We start from the raw sequence: 18,257 nt of genomic DNA, 5'->3' as shown, positions 1-18,257 counted from the left end.
CTAGGCCATTTAAGAGTAAAATCATGAAGCATTTTTTCCACACAATGGGTAGTGGAAATCTGGAACCCTCGCTCCCAAAAAGCTATGGATGCTGGATCAATTAAAATTTTCAAGATCAGCCACGTTCTGATTGAATGCCTCAAGGGGCTACGTGGCCTACTCCTCTTCCTCTGAACTCTAAATAGATTCATTAGAATAGACTTTCAACACAATGAAAATCAGGCAAGTTCTATAAAGGGCATTTGATCTGCCCCTCTCGATAGTGAATATAAAAATCTACCCCAATGTCCCTACAAATCTATCGTGCCCTGCATGTTAACTGGTTTAAAGAAAAATGCTAAATTCATAACGATAAACTAATTATGCCTAGGGAAGTGCTCTGTTGAGAATCAGCAGTGTAAATGAAAGCTCCATGTAATCGGACATTGTGGATTTAATTACCAAGGCACCAGGACTTGATATAAACAGGGTGTAAGTTAATTTCCCCAGTGCAAACGAAACTAAATAATTTCCACTGGGCTTATTTGTGCTAAATACAGTTCTCTAGTGGAATGATCTGAGTAACAGTCTGCATTTGGAATCCTTGCGGAACTGATGTTGAGTGTCTGTACTTATAAAACTTTTTTTTTGCCGCGTCTCAAAATATTTTTTATCATGTTCATAAATATTTTGTGACAGGAAGTGTGCGTACTTTAAAGCTACAAAAATATCTGATCTAAAAGAACTAATTAAAACTGACAAACTATCTTGAATCTTTATAATCTGTTGCCAGATTTTGACATTTGAACATATTTTGGAAAAACGGATGCTCTATTAAAACACTTTTTTTGACTTGTTGCAAAAAAAACCTGATACTGTCGTTCTCCGGGGTTCAAAGTGAGCTTCCAAAAAGTTTGTCAGATGCCAATTTTTAATCCCAAACTAGATGTGTTGTTTTAAATGTCCAGTTTCTTGCATGTTTCTTTGTGTGTTGACTTGATGTTGGTGCTTGGGGAGGGGGAGCAGTTGTGATAGAAGATCGTGGGTTCAAGTCCCACTTCAGAGACTTGAGCACAAAAATCTAGGCTGACACTCTGGTGCTGTACTGAGGGAGTGCTGCACTGTCGGAGGTGCAGTCTTTCGGATGAGATCTTAAACCGAGGCCCCGTCTGCCCTCTCAGGTGGACGTAAAAGATCCCATGGCACTATTTCGAAGAAGAGCAGGGGAGTCCTGGCCAATATTTATTCCTCAACCAACACCACCTTAAAAAAAAAAAAAAAAAACCAGATGATCAGGTCATTATTATATTGCCGTTTGAGGGAGCTTGCTGTGCGCAAATTGGCTGCCGCGTTTCCTACATTATAACAGTGACTGCACTTTTTAAAAAAAAAAAAAAAAAATAGTACTTCATTGGCTGTGAAGCGCTTTGGAACATCCTGAGGTCGTGGAAGGCGCTATATAAATGCAAGTCTTTTTTTTCTTTCATACTGCGAGATAATTCCTTCTGTTAGCAATTTTGTAGTGTATTTTAAACACGTGTATAATGAGCTGCTGTCACTTTTGTTATGAATCATGAGCAAGAAAATCCATTAATGGGCACCCTATCTGAAGAGAGATTTTTTAATTTAAAGTAAGGATTAGAGAAAGCTTCGGTGTGATTATTGTTTCGCTGTGCTAAGCAGTGGGTGTCTTATTGGTCATTGAACAAGTAAGCATTGAAGCCCATTTTTTTCATTTCATTTTTCTAAATCCACTCTGTTTCCCTTTATTTGAGGTTTTGGATCTCGACCGATGTAGCCTCTACCTTGCTGTGATGAGTGAGATAGCGAAGACACTTTCAACAGTAGGCTGGACAAGAGGCTCCTGCATCTGGAGCTACATCTCTTCCCTGACACAGGCTTCAATTCAGTGTCTGCAGGCTGCCAATGATGATGAGGTACTCTATCCTTCCATTCTGATGTATATTGTCTAATATACCAGACCACTTTTACTCAAGCTGACCGCCTCCCCCCCCACCCACTTTCTCTCTTCCCCCTGCCCCTTGTCTCTTTTTCTATTTTATTCATAATACAGGAAACTTTTTTTAAATCCGGCACGGACGGGACCGATGTGCCGGTTCATCAAAAATTCCAGATAACCGAACGCTATAGTAAAAGATACGGAGAGCTGACAGCTCCGTATAAAGCAACAAACCCTGTTGCTTAGCAACAAGTTCAGAACAATGGCCACAAGTTGCAAGTGTCTCTGTAGCTTAGCAACAGCTGCAGCCACACCCTTGCACAGCAACAGATGGAGGAATGCAAGTACAATATGAAGTAAAACCTACTCCTGAATTTTGCCGGTTAACCGAGATTTCCGGTTATTTAGGTGCCGGTAAATCAAAAGTTTCCTGTACAGTAATATGGTCAGTACTCCATTGAATGTCCTCTCCAATTCCTCTTAAACAGCAAATCAAGACATCATCGACTCTTACAACACAGAAGGAGGCCATTCGCCCCATCATGCCTGTACCGGCTCTTTCGACGAGCAATCCAGTCAGTCCCACTCCCCCGCTCTTTCCCCATATCCCTGCAATTTTTTTTCTCCAAGTGTTTCCCTTTTGAAGGCTACTATTGAATCTGTTTCCACCACCCTATCTTTGAAAAAGCTATCCAATTAGTCCCACTCCCCTGCAAGCCTTTCCATTTCAAGTATATATCCAATTCCCTTAAAGAGATACTTGCATTTATATAGCGCCTTTCACGACCATTGAACATCCCAAAGCGCTTTACAGCGAATGAAGTACTTTTTGAAAGTGTTACACTGTTGTAATGTAGGAAACGCGGCAGCCAATTTGCTCACAGCAAGCTCCCACAAACAGCAAAATGATGACTAGATCATCTGTTCTAGTGATGTTCATTGAGGGATAAATATTCGCTCGGACACCGGGGATAATTCCACTGTTCTTCTTCGAATTACTGCCATAAGATCTTTTACGTCCACCTGAGGGAGCAGACGGGGCCTCGGTTTAACGACTCATCCGAAAGACAGCAGCTCCGACAGTGCGGCACTCCCTCAGCATTGCACTAGAGTGTCAGCCTAGATTTTTGTGCTCAAGTCCCAATAGTTTTGCAAGATACTATTGAATCTGCTACCACCCTTTCAGGCAGTGCATTCCAGAACATAACTTGCGACAGAGAAAAAACTCTCCTCACCTGCCCTCTGGTTCTTTTGCAACTTCTCTTAAGCTTGAGTCCCCTGGTTACTGACCCTCCTGCCAGTTGACAGTTTCTCATATAAACAATATTTATATACCTGAATAATAAAAGCTATTACAATATGCCTCTGCAAAAGGATCAAGAGTTTTAAAGTAGTTTACAAAAAAGGTATTAGTCAGCCATATGGGCTTGTACATACTTTTACTTACAGTTTGAGTAATAATAGGACAGCTTTAATTCTTTAATTTCTCCAAAAAATGGCAAACCTCAGAAGACACATCAGAGTTACAATTTCAAAAACTATTTCAAAATAAAATTAAAAAAAAACATAAATCCCAAGATCCACAAACAGGACTGCCCTGGCAGACCCATCGTTTCAGCCTATTCTTGCCCCACAGAACTGATTGCTTCCTAGCAACTCTTTTTTTTCTCCACTTGTCCAGTCTCTTCCCACCTACATCCACGACTCTTCCGACGCCCTCCGCCACTTCGACAGTTTCCTGGCCCCAACTGTCCTTTTTCACTATGGACGTTCAATCTCTCTCTCTCTACACCTCCATCCCCCACCAGGGCAGCCTGAGGGCGCTCCGCTTCTTGAACAGAGGCCCAACCAGGGCCCATCCACCACCACCCTCCTCCGCCTGGCTGAACTTGTTCTCACATTGAACAACTTCTCCTTTGAATCCACTCACTTCCTCCAAGTTAACGGTGTTGCTATGGGAACCCACATGGGTCCTAGCTATGCCTGCCTTTTTGTGGGATATGTAGAATCATAGAAATTTACAACACAGAAGGAGGCCATTCAGCCCATCTTGTCCGTGCCGGCTGACAGAGCTATCCAGCCTAATTTCACATTCCAGCATTTGGTCCATATCCTTGTAGGTTACGGCACTTCAAGTGCATATCCAAATACAGGAAAAAAATTTTTTATCCAGCACCGATGGGACCGGCGTGGTGCCGGTTGATCAAAAAGTCCGGATTACAGAGAGGTATACTTACTAAGGTACGAGAGCCCTGTACACGGCCATAGATCCAGGCGTCCCTGTTGCATGGCAACAGGTGCAGGAACCCCGGTTACACGGCCACAGATCCAGGCGTCCCTGTTGCATGGCAACAGGTGCAGGAACCCCGGTTACACGGCCACAGATCCAGGAACCCCAGTTACACGGCCACTAATATGAAGTAAAACTTACCTGAACCTACTCCTGAATTTTTCCGGTTAAGAGAGATTTCTGGTTATTTAGGTGCCGGTAAAAAGAGAGTTTCCTGTAGTTTTTAAATGTGATGAGGGTTTCTGCCTCTACCACCCTTTCAGGCAGTGAGTTCCAGAGCCCCGCCGCCCTCTGGGTGAAAAAAATTCTCCTCAGATTCCCCTCTAAACTGCCTACCAATTACTTTAAATCTGTGCCCCATGTTTGTTGACCCCTCTGCTAAGGGAAATGGGTTCTTCCTATACACTCTATCTAGGCCCCTCATTTTATATACCTCAATTAGGTCTCCCCTCAGCCTCCTCTGTTCCAAAGAAAACAACCCCAGCCTATCCAGTCTTTCCTCATCGCTAAAATTCCCCAGCCCAGGCACCACCCTCGTAAATCTCCTCTTCACCCTCTCTCGTGCAATCGCATCCTTTCTGTAATGTGGTGACCAGAACTGTACGCAGTATTCTAGCTGCTGCCTAACTAGTGTTTTATACAGTTCAAGCATATCCTCCCTGCTCTTATATTCTATGCCTCGGCTAATAAAGGCAAGTATCCCGTATGCCTTCTTAACCACCTTATCTACTTGGCCTGCTACCTTCAGGGATCTGTGGACATGCACTCCAAGGTCCCTTTGTTCCTCTACACTACTCAGTGTCCTACCATTTATTGTGTATTCTCTTGCCTTGTTAGCCCTCCACAAATGCATTACCTCACACTTCTCCTGATTGAATTCCATTTGCCACTGTTCTGCCCACCTGACCAGTCCATTGACATCTTCCTGCAGTCTACAGCTTTCCTCTTCATCAACCACATGGCCAATTTTTGTATCATCTGCAAACTTCTTAATCATACTCCCTACATTCAAGTCCAAATCATTGATATATACCACAAAAAGCAAAGGACCCAGTACTGAACCCTGCGGAACCTCACTGGAAACGGCCTTCCAGTCACAAAAACACCCTTCGACCATTACCCTTTGTTTCCTGCCTCTGAGCCAATTGGGGATCCAACTTGCCACTTTGCCTTGGATCCCATGGGCTTTTACTTTCGTGACCAGTCTGTCATGGGGGACCCAAAAGCCTTGCTAAAATCCATATAGACAACATCAAATGCACTACCCTCATCGACCCTCCTTGTTACCTCCACAAAAAATTCAATAAAGAACATTCTTTGTTCCAGTCCTACTCCGGTCATAGAAACATAGAAGATAGGAGCAGGAGTAGGCCATTCGGCCCCTCGAGCCTGCTCCGCCATTCAATGCGATCATGGCTGATCATCCAAGTTCAGTACCCAGTACCTGCTTTCTCCCCATACCCCTTGATCCCTTTAGCCTTAAGAAATATATCCAACTCCTTCTTGAATATATTTAATGAATTGGCCTCTACTGCCTTCTGTGGTAGAGAATTCCACAGGTTCACCACTCTCTGGGTGAAGAAATTCCTCCTCATTTCTGTCCTAAAACGCCTACCCCTTATCCTTAGACTGTGACCCCTGGTTCTGGATTCCCTGACCACCGGGAACATCCTCCCTGCATCTAGTCTGTCTAGTCCTGCCAGAATTTTATAAGTTTCAATGAGATCCCCTCTCATTCTTCTAAACTCCAGCGAGTACAAGCCCAATCGACCCAATCTCTCCTCATACGTCATTCCTGCCATCCCAGGTATCAGCCTGGGTCCCCTCCCTCACCTCTTTTTTCGGTACATTGATGACTGTATCGATGCCGGATGCCGTTTCCCGTTCACGCCCTGAACTGGAAAATTTCATTCACTTTGCTTCCAATTTCCACCCTTCCCTGACCTTCACATGGTCCATCTCAGACTCTTCCCTTCCCTTCCTCGACTTCTCTGTCTCCATTTCTGGGGATAGACTATTGAAAAACATTCACTATATGTCCACTGACTCCCACAGCTACCTGGATGACATTTTCTCCCACCTCGCTTCCTGTAAGGACTCTATTCCATTCCCCCAGTTTCTCCGTCGCATCTGCTCTGACGATGCCACCTTCCATACTAGTGCTTCCGATATGTCCACCTTTTACTCAAGCAAGGATTCCTCTCTACCATGGTTGACATGGCCCTCAACCGTGTATGTTCTATTTCCTGCACTTCTGCTCTCGCCCCACCCCTTCCCCTTCCACTCCCTTCCAGCACCACGACAGGGTTCCCCTTGTCCTCCCCTTTCACCCCACCCGCCTCCACATTCAACAGATCATTTTCCGCCACCTCTAGTGTGATCCCACCACCAAACGCATCTTCCCCTCCCCTCTCCTTTCAGCAATGCTAACGGAAACGGTAGCATAGTGGTTATGTTACTGGTCTAGTAATCCAGAGGCCTGGACGTGAGTTCAAATCCCACCACGGCAGCTGGGGAATTTAAATTCAGTTAATTAAATAAATCTGGAATAAAAAGCCAGTATCAATAATGGTGACCATGAAACTTCCGGATTGTTGTAAAAACCCATCTGGTTCATTAATGTCCTTCAGGGAAGGAAATCTGCCGTCCTTACCCAATCTGGCCTGTATGTGACTCCAGACCCACAGCAATGTGGTTCACTCTTTTAACTGCCCTCTGAAATGGCCTAGCAAGCCACTCAGTTGTACCAAACCGTTACAGCACCACACTGACTACAGCGGTTCAAGAAGGCAGCTCACCACCACCACCTTTTCAAGGGCAAGTAGAGATGGGCAATAAATGCTGGCCTTGCCAGCGACGCCCACGTCCCGTGAACTAATTTAAAAAAAAATTCCGAAGGGACCGTTCCCTCCACGACACCCTGGTCCACTCCTCAATCACCCCTAACATCCCTTCCCCTTCCTACGGCACTTTTCCATGCAAGTGCAACACCTGCCCTTTTACCTCCTCCCTTCCCACTGTCCAGGGCTCCAAACACAGGTGAAACAGCGATTTACTTGTACTTGCAGTGTTAGTATACTGCATTTGCCGTTCACGATGCGGTCTCCTCTACATTGGGGAGACCAAACGCAGATTAGGTGACTGCTTTGCGGAATACCTCCGTTCAGCCCATAAGCTTCCGGTCACCTGTCGCTTTAATTCTCCGCTCCACTCCCACTGTGACCTCTCCGTCCTTGGCCTCTTGCACTGTTCCAACGAAGCTCAACATAAGCTTGAGGAACAGCTCCTCATCTTTTGAATAGGCACTTTACAGCCTTCTGGACTCCACATAAAGTTCAGCAATTTTAGACCGTAACCTCGACCCCTATTCTTTGTTTCACATAGCAGTTATTGAAGATTCTGCCATTCCCATTTACACCTTATCTAGACTCATCTTTTGTTTCTTACCTTGTCCCATTACCATCTCCTTTTGCCTTACAACATCATCCCTTTTTGTCTTTTAATCTCCTGCCTTCCATCCTATCTCAGACCTTCCCTTTGTTCTTTCTTCCCCCTCCCCCCCCCCCCCCCCTTTCCCTGTCCCTGCACTTGCTTAAAAATCTGTTGCCTCTCTAACTTTTTCCAGTTCTGATGAAGGGTCATCGACCTGAAACGTTAACTCTGTTTCTCTCTCCACAGATGCTGCCTGACCTGCTGAGTATTTCCAGCATTTTCTGTTTTTATTTCAGATTTCCAGCATCCGCGGTATTTTGCTTTTGTATAAATGCCATGTGTTTGGAGACTGATAACATTAACTTCTAACGTTGACTGATTTTTATTCCCACATTTTTATTTTGGTATGGATAATTGCCTTGATTAAACTTTCCATGTTAATTTTCTTCCACATAATTAACTTCTTCATCTGTCACCCTCCTTTTTCTCCCCTTGTGAAAAATTCAGTGACATTTCTGGAGAACACCTTGACCGAATACTTTAATAAAACTAGTATTGTTTGATCAAAGCCTTTGAACACGTTTGGCAGCCAAATTACACTCTCGCCAAATATTTCACTTGCAAATCTTAAAAGCTACTTATTAATTTCAACATATAATCGACAGATGCATAAAAGTACAGATATCCTAGTACGCTACAGCGCAGAAGGTGGTCAGTCGGCATGTGCCAGCTCTTTGGTAGAGCTTCTTCCCCCCCAAAGCCCTGTATTTTTTTTCCCTTCAAGTATTTCTGGTATAACGCATCACTGTACAGTCAACCCAACTACTGCAATTCACAATGGTAACTATTTCAAACTGGCCATTGACACTAGACAAGGGCAACTTTTGCAATCTAACATTTTATGGATAACTATTTTAGGGTGATATCATAATTAACAATGAAGTACCATAGTGCAAGACACCACCAAAGTTGACGAGGGTAAACGAGAAGACCAGGTAAGTCAGAGAGGAGAAAATAATAATGTGGTGTTGCGTTTGGATTTTAGAAAGCTGAATAGGAGAAAATAAAAATTGAGGGAGATAAAGAGCTCCACAGTTTTGAGATCCCGAGAAAGAATGAGTTTGAGTAGGATATTAGGCAATGTGTGAAGTGATGCATTTTGGGAGGAAGAATTACGAGAGGCAGTATAAACTAAATGGTACAATTTTAAAGGGGCGCAGGAACAGAGAAACCATGGGGTTCAAATAAACCAATCTTTATCCAGTGTTCTGCCTGAGAATTTACATTTCCAAGCTGAAGGAGATCCCGTGCTCAATTCTATATTTGCGGAACTCCTGAAACAAAGTGGGAGCTTGGTGAGCTAGCCTGCAAACAGGATTAGCACTTTTGCCAAGATGGCATCTGTTATTTTGAGCAGTATGGTTGAATGCTGGAAGCCAGGAGATCAGCTGTTAGTGATCACTGATCCTCTTGGACTTTATGGAGAACTGACTAGGGAATCTGGCAAGTTTTCCAAGACTCGCAGATAGGGCTCATGGTCTAGTCTGGGAACTAGTTTTGGATGAGGAGACACTGGGGAGGGGAGGAGAGGAGAGGAGAGCAACTCCAGATTTGGGCGCGGTTATCTGCTTTTCCTGGGTGGCACCGGAAGCTGAGTATGCTTTATTCTTGCAGTTTTCACCAGTGTCCGCTGTGGCTCAGTTGGCAGCACCCTCAACTCTGAAAGGTTGTGGGTTCAAGTCTCACTCCAGAGCCTTGAGCACAAAAAATCTAGTGCATTACTGAGGAAGTGCTGCGCTGTCGAAGGTGCTGTCTTTCGGATGAGAAATTAAACCGAGGACGTAAAAGGTCCCATGGCACTATTTCGAAGAAGAGCAGGGGAGTTATCCCCGGTGTCCAGTAGCAAATGTAACCCCACTATTTAAGAAAGGAGGGAGAGAAAACAGGGAACTACAGACCAGTTAGCCTAACGTCAGTAGTAGGGAAAATGATAGAATCTATTATTAAGGACGTGGTAACAGGGCACTTAGAAAATAATAATAGGATTGGGCAGAGTCAACATGGATTTATGAAAGGGAAATCGTGTTTGACAAATCTGTTAGAATTTTTTGAGGTTGTAACCAGCAGAATAGGTAAGGGGGAACCAGTGAATGTGGTGTCACATTCGATAAGGTGCCACACAAGAGGTTATTAAACAAAATTAGGGCTCATGGGATTGGGGGTAATATACTAACATGGATTGAGGATTGGTTAACGGACAGAAAACAGAGAGTAGGAATAAACAAGTCATTTTCGGGTTGGCAGGCTGTAACTAGTGGGGTACCGCAAGGATCAGTGCTTGGGCCTAAGCTCTTCACAATCTATATCAATGATTTGGATGAGGGGACCAAATGTAATATATCCAAGTTTGGTGATGATACAAAGCTGGGTGGGCATGTAAGTTGTCAGGAGGATGCAAAGAGCCTTCAACGGGATATAGACAGGCTAAGTGAGTGGGCAAGAACATGGCAAATGGAATGTTATGTGGAGAAATGTGAAGTTATCCACTTTGGTAGGAAAAACAGAAAAGCAGAGTTTTTTAAATGGGAAATGTTGGTGTTCAGAGGGACCTGGGTGTCCTCGTACACGAATCACTGAAAGTTAACATGCAGGTTCAGCAAGCAATTAAGAAAGCAAATGGTATGTTGGCCTTTCTTACAAGAGGATTTGTAATAAATGTAATGTTGGAATAAACGGGTCGTTTTCCGAGTGGTAGGCAGTGATTAGTGGGGTACCGCAAGGATCGGTCCTAGGACCCCAGCTGTTCACAATATATATTAATGATCTGGACGAGGGAATTGGATGTAATATCTCCAAATTTGCAGACGACACAAAGCTGGGTGGGAGGGTATGCTGCGAGGAGGATGTCATGAAACTCCAGGACGATTTGGACAGGTTAGGTGATTGGGCAGAAACATGGCAAATGCACTATAATGTGGATAAATGTGAGGTTATCCACTTTGGTGGCAAAAACAGGAAGGCACATTATTATTTGAATGGCAATAGATTGGGAGAAGGGGAAGTGCAAAGAGACCTGGGTGTTCTTGTACACCAGTCGCTGAAGGTAAGCATGCCGGTGCAGCAGGCGGTTAAGAAGGCAAATGGTATGTTGGCCTTCGTAGCAAGAGGGTTCGAGTACAGGAACAGGGATGTCTTGCTACAGTTGTACAGGGCCTTGGTGAGACCGCACCTTGAGTATTGTGTGCAGTTTTGGTTGCCTTATCTGAGGAAGGACGTTCTTGCCATGGAAGGAGTGCAGTGAAGATTCACCAGGCTGATACCTGGGATGGCAGGAATGACGTATGAGGAGAGATTGTGTCGATTGGGCTTATACTCACTGGAGTTTAGAAGATTGAGAGGGGATCTCATCGAAACTTATAAAATTCTGTCAGGCCTGGACAGACTAGATGCTGGAAGGATGTTCCCGATGGTCGGGGAGTCCAGAACCAGGGGTCATAGTCTAAGGATAAGGGTAGGACATTTAGGACTGAAATGAGGAGGAATTTCTTCACCCAGAGAGTGGTGAACCTGTGGAACTCTCTGCCACAGAGGGCGGTGGAGGCCAGTTCATTAAATATATTCAAGAAAGAGTTGGATATATTTCTTGAGGCTAAAGGGATCCAGGGATATGGGGAGAAGGCAGCGACAGGGTACTGAATTTGAACGATCAGCCATGATCTCATTGAATGGTGGAGCAGGCTCGAAGGGCCGAATGGCCTACTCCTGCTCCTATCTTCTATGTTTCTATGATTTGAGTATAAGAGTAAAGATGTCTTGCTGCAATTATACAGGGCCCTGGTGAGACCACACCTGGAGTATTGTGTACAGTTTTGGTCTCCTTACCTAAGCAAAGGATATACTTGCCATAGAGGGAGTGTAATGAAGGTTCACCAGACTGATTCCTGGGATGGGGGTTTTGTCCTATGAGGAGAGATTGATTAGACTAGGCCTAGTTTAGAAGAATGAGAGATGATCTCAGTGAAACATACAAAATTCTTACAGGGCTTGACAGGGTAGATGCAGGGAGGATGTTTCCCCTGGCTGGGGAGTCTAGAACCAGGGGTCACAGTCTCAGAATAAGGGGCCGGCCATTTAGGACTGAGATGAGGAGAAATTTCTTCACTGAGGGTGGTGAATCTTTGGAATTCTCTACCCCAGAGGTCTGTGGAGGCTCAGTCATTGAGTATATTCAAGACAGAGATCGCTAGATTTTTGGATATTAAAGGAATCGAGGGATATGGGAATCGTGCAGGGAAGTGGCGTTGAGGTAGAAGTTCAGCCATGATCTTACTGAATGGCGGAGCAGGCTCGAGGTGCCAAATGGCCTACTCCTGCACCTATTTCTTTTGTCCTGGCCAATATTTATCCCTCGAACAAAATACAGATTATCAATTACTAAAATACAGATTATCTGGTCATTATCACATTGCTGTTTGTGGGAGCTTGCTGTGCGCAAATTGTCTGCAGTGTTTCCTACATTATAACAGTGATTACACTTCAAAAAGTACTTCACTGGCTGTAAAGCGCTTTGGGATGTCCGGTGGGCGTGAAAGGCGCTGTATAAATGCAAGTCTTTTATTTTCAAGCAGATATTGGCATTGGGTTTAGAGTTGTTAGGGTCAACTAGCTAACTGGATTGTGAGGTCACCAGATGATCCTACAACCTAGTTCTATCTGAATGGTGGTAGTTTAAGATTGAAGGAACTCAGACCTGACATCGGTTGACAGTCCTGAAAGCTTAAGATTGGTATTTGATATGAGCTTCTACTTAACAGTGCAGCAGGCACCAGTGAGCAACCTAAATGTAGCAGAGTTAAAACCAATAACCACTATAAAGTCTCAACATTGTCCTGAGCCAAGAATTTTGTTTAAACCATGTACTTCTGTATTTGGATAAACTAGTTGTAACACTATAGTTTAAGCAGTTTCATTCCTTATCCTTCCTGGAGTACATTGTGACAGTATGATACCTTGGTGTTGGTATTTTGAATTTTCTGCAGTGTTCCATGCTGGGTATTGTCTTTGGCAAGTGTGCTTAAGAAAATGGTTTAGAAGTCCAAATGAATAGGTGATAAAACACCTTGAAACATGTAAAATGCATTGAACTCTGCAGAGCATAATTCCTGCATTATTTATTTGGCTCCTATATTTGGCAATTAATCATTTTGCCTCTGCAGATTTATTCCATCATGTACTCTTTATTTCCTTGAATAAAGCATTTGAAAAATGCCTTGCCTGTGGCCCCTTCATGGTAAAGAACTTTCCAGCAACCTTTGTAATTCACCAAGTGACTTCAGTATATTTAAAGCTTTTTTAAAAAAAAAGTGTTCCCACATTTAAGAGCGTGAGGTCTTTGCAGATCTCTGACAATGCTGCTCTTAACATGTGCTAGGAAATGCATAAGGATAGCCTGGGATAACTCTTTCCCCACCCCCCCCCCCCCCCAAATTATCCCTTTTTTCACTCTGCATCTCTCCTTGACAGCATAGCCAAGATTGGGAACTTGGAAATCGTGGGCACAAAATGTCCCCTATTATTATGGTATGGTGCATGATTACATTTTAAAACTTTTCAGTATTGTACAAAAGCACTTTGAGTTATTGTTTTAAAAATTGTCCTGCCAATAATCCTGACGATCCTGCTAATCCATCTAATGTCCTGGATATTTTCCTTACCTTCAGTATTAACTCTTAGACTGGCTCCTATCTCGTCACCTCCCTTGCTTGGATGCCTCTTGTGGTACGCCACACAACAAATGACACTCTTGAGGCCCATTTTGTTTGACTCTGTATGTCAGCCAACTGAGGTGCTCTTTGAGAATTCTTTGCTACCTTTGCCTGATTCAACTACTGCTTTCATTTTTCTGACCTTTCTACCTGAAGTAACTGATGTTGTTCCAGCTGGCATGGAAGATATCATGCCTTCACTCTTCCCTTCTGTGAAGCCTGTAATACATCTTGCTTCAATCAGGCCTATTTTTCTGTCTCCAAATAATGTTCTGCTTATTGCACATAAAAATTCTGCCTCTATCACCTGGTCTCTTACTTTGTCCTTGCTCCAATTTCTGTAAATCTATTTTTAGAGCTGCCCTTCAGTGGGACAATTAGAATTTTGTGGGCTTTTTATTCTATAAGTGTCTTCAAAGGCCATGTCTTCATGTTTCTCTCAAGTCTAGCCAGCAGCTACCACCTCTTGCCTTTTGGCTTTACCCTAGTCCTTCTTAATCAACTTTTTTGGGCTTTATTCGCTCTCCTCCATTGCTAAAACTGCTTCCAAGAACCTTGATTTAGTAGGGAAAAAGCACCAAGAAATGACTCCCTGACCCCCGATGCAATCAAGCAAGCTCCAGGAGACTACGGTGCCTCATGTATCTCTCTATTTGCAACTTCCTTTTATAACTGAAAATGTCCTCCCTCAGGAACTTGTCTATTGCCTTTATGAAGGATTGCAGGGAATCCATTCTCACAGTACGTTTTGGCAATCTGTTCCAGACTCTCTCTGAAAATAAATATTTCCTAGCATCTTTGCGCATTTTAGAATCATGGCCCCAGTTCTCCCACCCTTATCTATGAAACGAGATAAAATCCATTTAATAAAAAAAATCTCAGCTATATCTCTTAAGTCTGCGGTTCTTTCATGAAAATAACCCAAATGTTTCTTTTTTTTTTAATGTTGATCTTGGGACGTGGGTGATGCTGACAGGGCCACACTTATTGCCCATCTCTAGTTGCCTTGCGAAGGTGGTGGTCCGCTTTCTTGAATAGTGATGGTTTGTACAACTGAGTGACTTGCTGGTCTACTTCAGAGGTCATTAAGAGTCAACCATGTACAGGAAACTTTCTGGTATCCGGCACTGACTGGACCGAGCTGGTGCCATACCATCAAAACTGCCGTAGAAACCAGCGCTAATGTTAAAACATACGGAGCTTTTGAGCGCCGTGTGAATCAACAAACCCTGTTGTTTAGCAACAGCTTCAAAACAGTCGGCCGCAGCTTAAAAGCGTCTCTGTAGCTAAGCAACAGCTTCAGCTAGACCTTACAGAGCCTGACTGGGGGAAAAAAAAAGCAACGAGAAGTAAAAAAAAACTTATAGGAAACGGCTCCTGAATTTTGCCGGTAGATAGAGCTTTCCGGACATTTAACCTCCGGTTGAATGAAAGTTTCCTGTAGTGTGGACTAGAGTCACGTTTAGGCCAGACAGCGTCTTGGTGGCAGGTTGCCTTCCCTGAAGTGAACAAGTTGAGTTTTTATGATCATTTGACAGCATTCATAGTCAGTTTTTCCGGTGCTAGCCAACAAATTACCGGATTTACTGTGTTCAATTTCCCAACTCGGATTTGAACTTGCAGCCTCTGAGTTGCTAGTCCAGTACTGTAACCACTCCACTCCTTTAAGAGCTCTAAGACAAAGTATTGGTTTGGACGCCCTCCTTGGTACTTTTTACATTAAATATGCTATATAAATGCAAATTGTTATTAAACTTTGTTAATAATTAATTTGTGCATTTACTAAAATGAAGTTTTCTAAAGTTATATAAATTTAACGTGCATTGTGTTTAAATTTGTTGCTATTATCCAACATGAAAAAAATCATGAAATCTGAACACCTATAAAAGTTGTACAGTTAAGCTGATGGTACAACAATTCATATGTTCTGTGTCACAGGTCATAAAGCTAGGACGACAGATCCAAATGGTGGTTGCTAGGGCTTCTTTAGCTTGGGTTTGCGAGATTACTGCCCAGTATCCAGAGCTGCAGCTTGACTCCCTTGATGCTGTCAAGACACTGGTCAGATCGGTTTTAATTGGTCCCTTCAACCAGAATCTTGAGAAACCTCTCTGCAGTAAGCAAGACAATGGGTAAGTAATGCGAGACATTTAATATTTAAAATGTGAAACTGTTGTGCTGGGAAGCCCAGTGTGAATATTAAAAATTTCTAGTAAGTATTAGAGATTAAGCTCAAAAATTCACAAAGAAAGGGGGGAGTACTTTCAGTGTCACAAAAACAGAAAATGGTGGAAATACTCAGTCTGTCAAGCAGCATCTGTGAAGAGAGAAACAGAGTTAACGTTTCAGGTCGATGACCTTTCATCAGTACTTTCAGTGTAACGTACTCATCCATCCAAGGATTACTATTCTACCTACTTAAAAAAAAAAAAGCTCTAATGGACGTTACTTGCAATTTAATTTTTCCAGCTCCATGTTGGCTTGAATTTCAGATCTCCAAACTTGCCAGGAAGCGGCACAGCTGACACCAGCTATAAGACGTGTAAGTTAATACCTCCCTGATGACCAGCTTGGATTAATGTCCTTTCTGACTCTGATTGGGAGATGTCCAAATAGAAAGACTGAAATAACAGCTGTACTGGTTCTGGAAAGAAAACGAAACCATAACTAGATTTAGGTTTGGGAGAGCGGTCCATGTGATATTAAAAGCAATCAGTCTTGGCATTTATTTGTTTCTCTGCCTCGATAATTTTTGTTGACGCTCAGAAATTTGGAGCGTATTGTTCAAACCTTGGCAGGTCCAACTCCGGCCATGATATTGGGGAGGTGCCGAGTGAAGGCCAGGCACTTTCCCCATATGAAGAGGGAGAAAATTGGTGGGTGGGGCACCTCGAGGTCTGTTCATACCCGTCCCAGCAGACAGCTCGAAAATGGGCAGCATAAATAGTGACATGGGAACAAGCTCCTTGCCTGCATTCTTGAGTGGGGAATGCCACAAAAACCAAAAGAAGGTAAGCGAGGAATCTTGTGTTGACTCGTTCTGCCAACCAGATGTTTTCAGTTGAACCGATGACCGGCCAGCTAATCAGAATCTGAGGTTTTAGTAAAACCATGCCTGAATATGAAATCAACCGTGTTCTCTTTTTATAATTAAGTATTCCTAGAACATTATTATTCTGTCCATAATAATCATCCAAATTGCATGTGAATGCTGAGTTAATGCCAACAGCACTTTATTTTACCTTACCAGAAATAAATATGTCAAGTTGTTAACCCACCAGACAACACTTGCCAGAATGGATTGCCATGTTAAATAACAAAAATGCAATCTATTAATAAACAAAGAGTATGCTTGCAATTAATGTAATCACACAATGACTGCTCTTGTCATTGAAGCTTGCAGCTTTCAAATGCATTTCAAAGTATTATCCCATCTGCTGCAAATTCATTTTTTTTAAAGCTTCATCAATCAGAAAGCTGGAATTTTAATAACAAAAAGCTGTCAGCAAATGCGATAACTTGAGGAAGAATTGGCGCAGTTCAACCAAATTTGGTACAGTTGTTCAAAGGGCTAGTAAGTCAGATGGTTTTGATGTTTAATCAGATGCAATGTGTTGTCATCCAGGGCTATTTTTTTTAAATATAATACTTTGAGGCATTTATTATTGTAACCATGAAAACACTTCTGATTTTACAAGTACACGTGGTCTCTGAGGCTGCACAAGATATAGAATCCACCTCGGCTCCTTAGGTGCACTGGTCTACAGTGACTGACTAAATCTACTGTAATCCTATTTTTATGACACCGGGCTCCCTCTGGGATTTTTAGCAATGATTTGGGGTAAATCTGCCCTTTTTATCCATTTTTCCATGAAAACAGCAAATCTTGCTCATTATGGTGAACACTTTCTACTCGCTGTGTCAACCATTTTAATATTCTAGTTTTTACCTTTCTCCCGAAGACATTTTGAGAATAAGGAAACAACAAATTCTAGATGCACAAATTCTATCCTTGCATATTTGCAGCAGAGGTCTTTCGAATAGTCCAGTTATCCTGCATTTTTGTAAAGTTGTGTCAAGCCCCAATGCTTCAAACCCCTTGTATGAGTTTGATGGTCTCAGGCGATCATCTACTGTCATTTTTTGTTGGGGGATTGTATGAGGCATGGCAGAAACCTTAAAGATGGAAGGAACGGAATATTTTTGCATGTTGACATTGCACAATGGCTTTGCATTTCACTGCCCTTTCATAATTTACACTGATGTGAAGTGTTGGGTTAGTGCTGTACTGCTCCTGGATTTAAAAAAAACAAGATTTTTTGTTTTTTTTGTTTAGACTTTTAGAGGATGGATCTTCAGCTCAGGGCTGGGGAAAGGTGTCTACACAGTATGTCCATGATCAGTGGGCCTGCGTCTATTTCACTTTGAACAAATTTGAGCAGTCTCCTGAAAGTCCAGCCAACAAGAGTTGTCAGCTTTCATTACCTGTTGTCGAAAATCCAGCGCTCACTCTCCAAGCCTGTATAGAAGCACTTAACATTGTTCCGTCGGACCAAGTACTTCCCATAATGCAGTGCATGAAGATTCTCATTCCTAAGGTGAGCAAGATTAAATATGACACATGTCTGATTCGTAGGAACCAGGACATTTCTGATTTACTCCTGCAGTAAATAATTTTGCTATATTTTTCTTGAAAATGCTAACACTGACCAAGATTTACATATTTGTAACTACAGTTGAAGTACTTTTAATCTTCGCGGAGGCCTGTAAATGTTCATTCTAACAAAATTTGTCGTAGAAATATTCGCAAACTGTAATGTAATTTTAAATG

At 42.8% G+C, this 18,257-nt stretch overlaps 1 protein-coding gene across 3 annotated transcripts in view; it reads left to right on the top strand.

Annotated features, from left to right (window-relative positions):
- tarbp1 (TAR (HIV-1) RNA binding protein 1) overlaps nucleotides 1–18,257 on the top strand; it is a 260,477-nt gene that overhangs the window by 73,760 nt on the left and 168,460 nt on the right. For all 3 annotated transcript variants that reach the window (XM_085979767.1, XM_085979769.1, XM_085979770.1), the window contains exons 14-16: nucleotides 1,755–1,916; nucleotides 15,365–15,558; nucleotides 17,763–18,024. In XM_085979767.1, the coding sequence (XP_085835893.1) occupies nucleotides 1,755–1,916; nucleotides 15,365–15,558; nucleotides 17,763–18,024 (618 nt within the window). The remainder of the gene's footprint in view (nucleotides 1–1,754; nucleotides 1,917–15,364; nucleotides 15,559–17,762; nucleotides 18,025–18,257) is intronic.

This window comes from Somniosus microcephalus, chromosome 3, assembly GCF_052327205.1.
Source record: "Somniosus microcephalus isolate GS21.2 chromosome 3, FLI_Smic_1.0, whole genome shotgun sequence".
NCBI lineage: Eukaryota > Metazoa > Chordata > Chondrichthyes > Squaliformes > Somniosidae > Somniosus > Somniosus microcephalus.
This window is presented reverse-complemented; position numbering and strand designations above follow the sequence as displayed.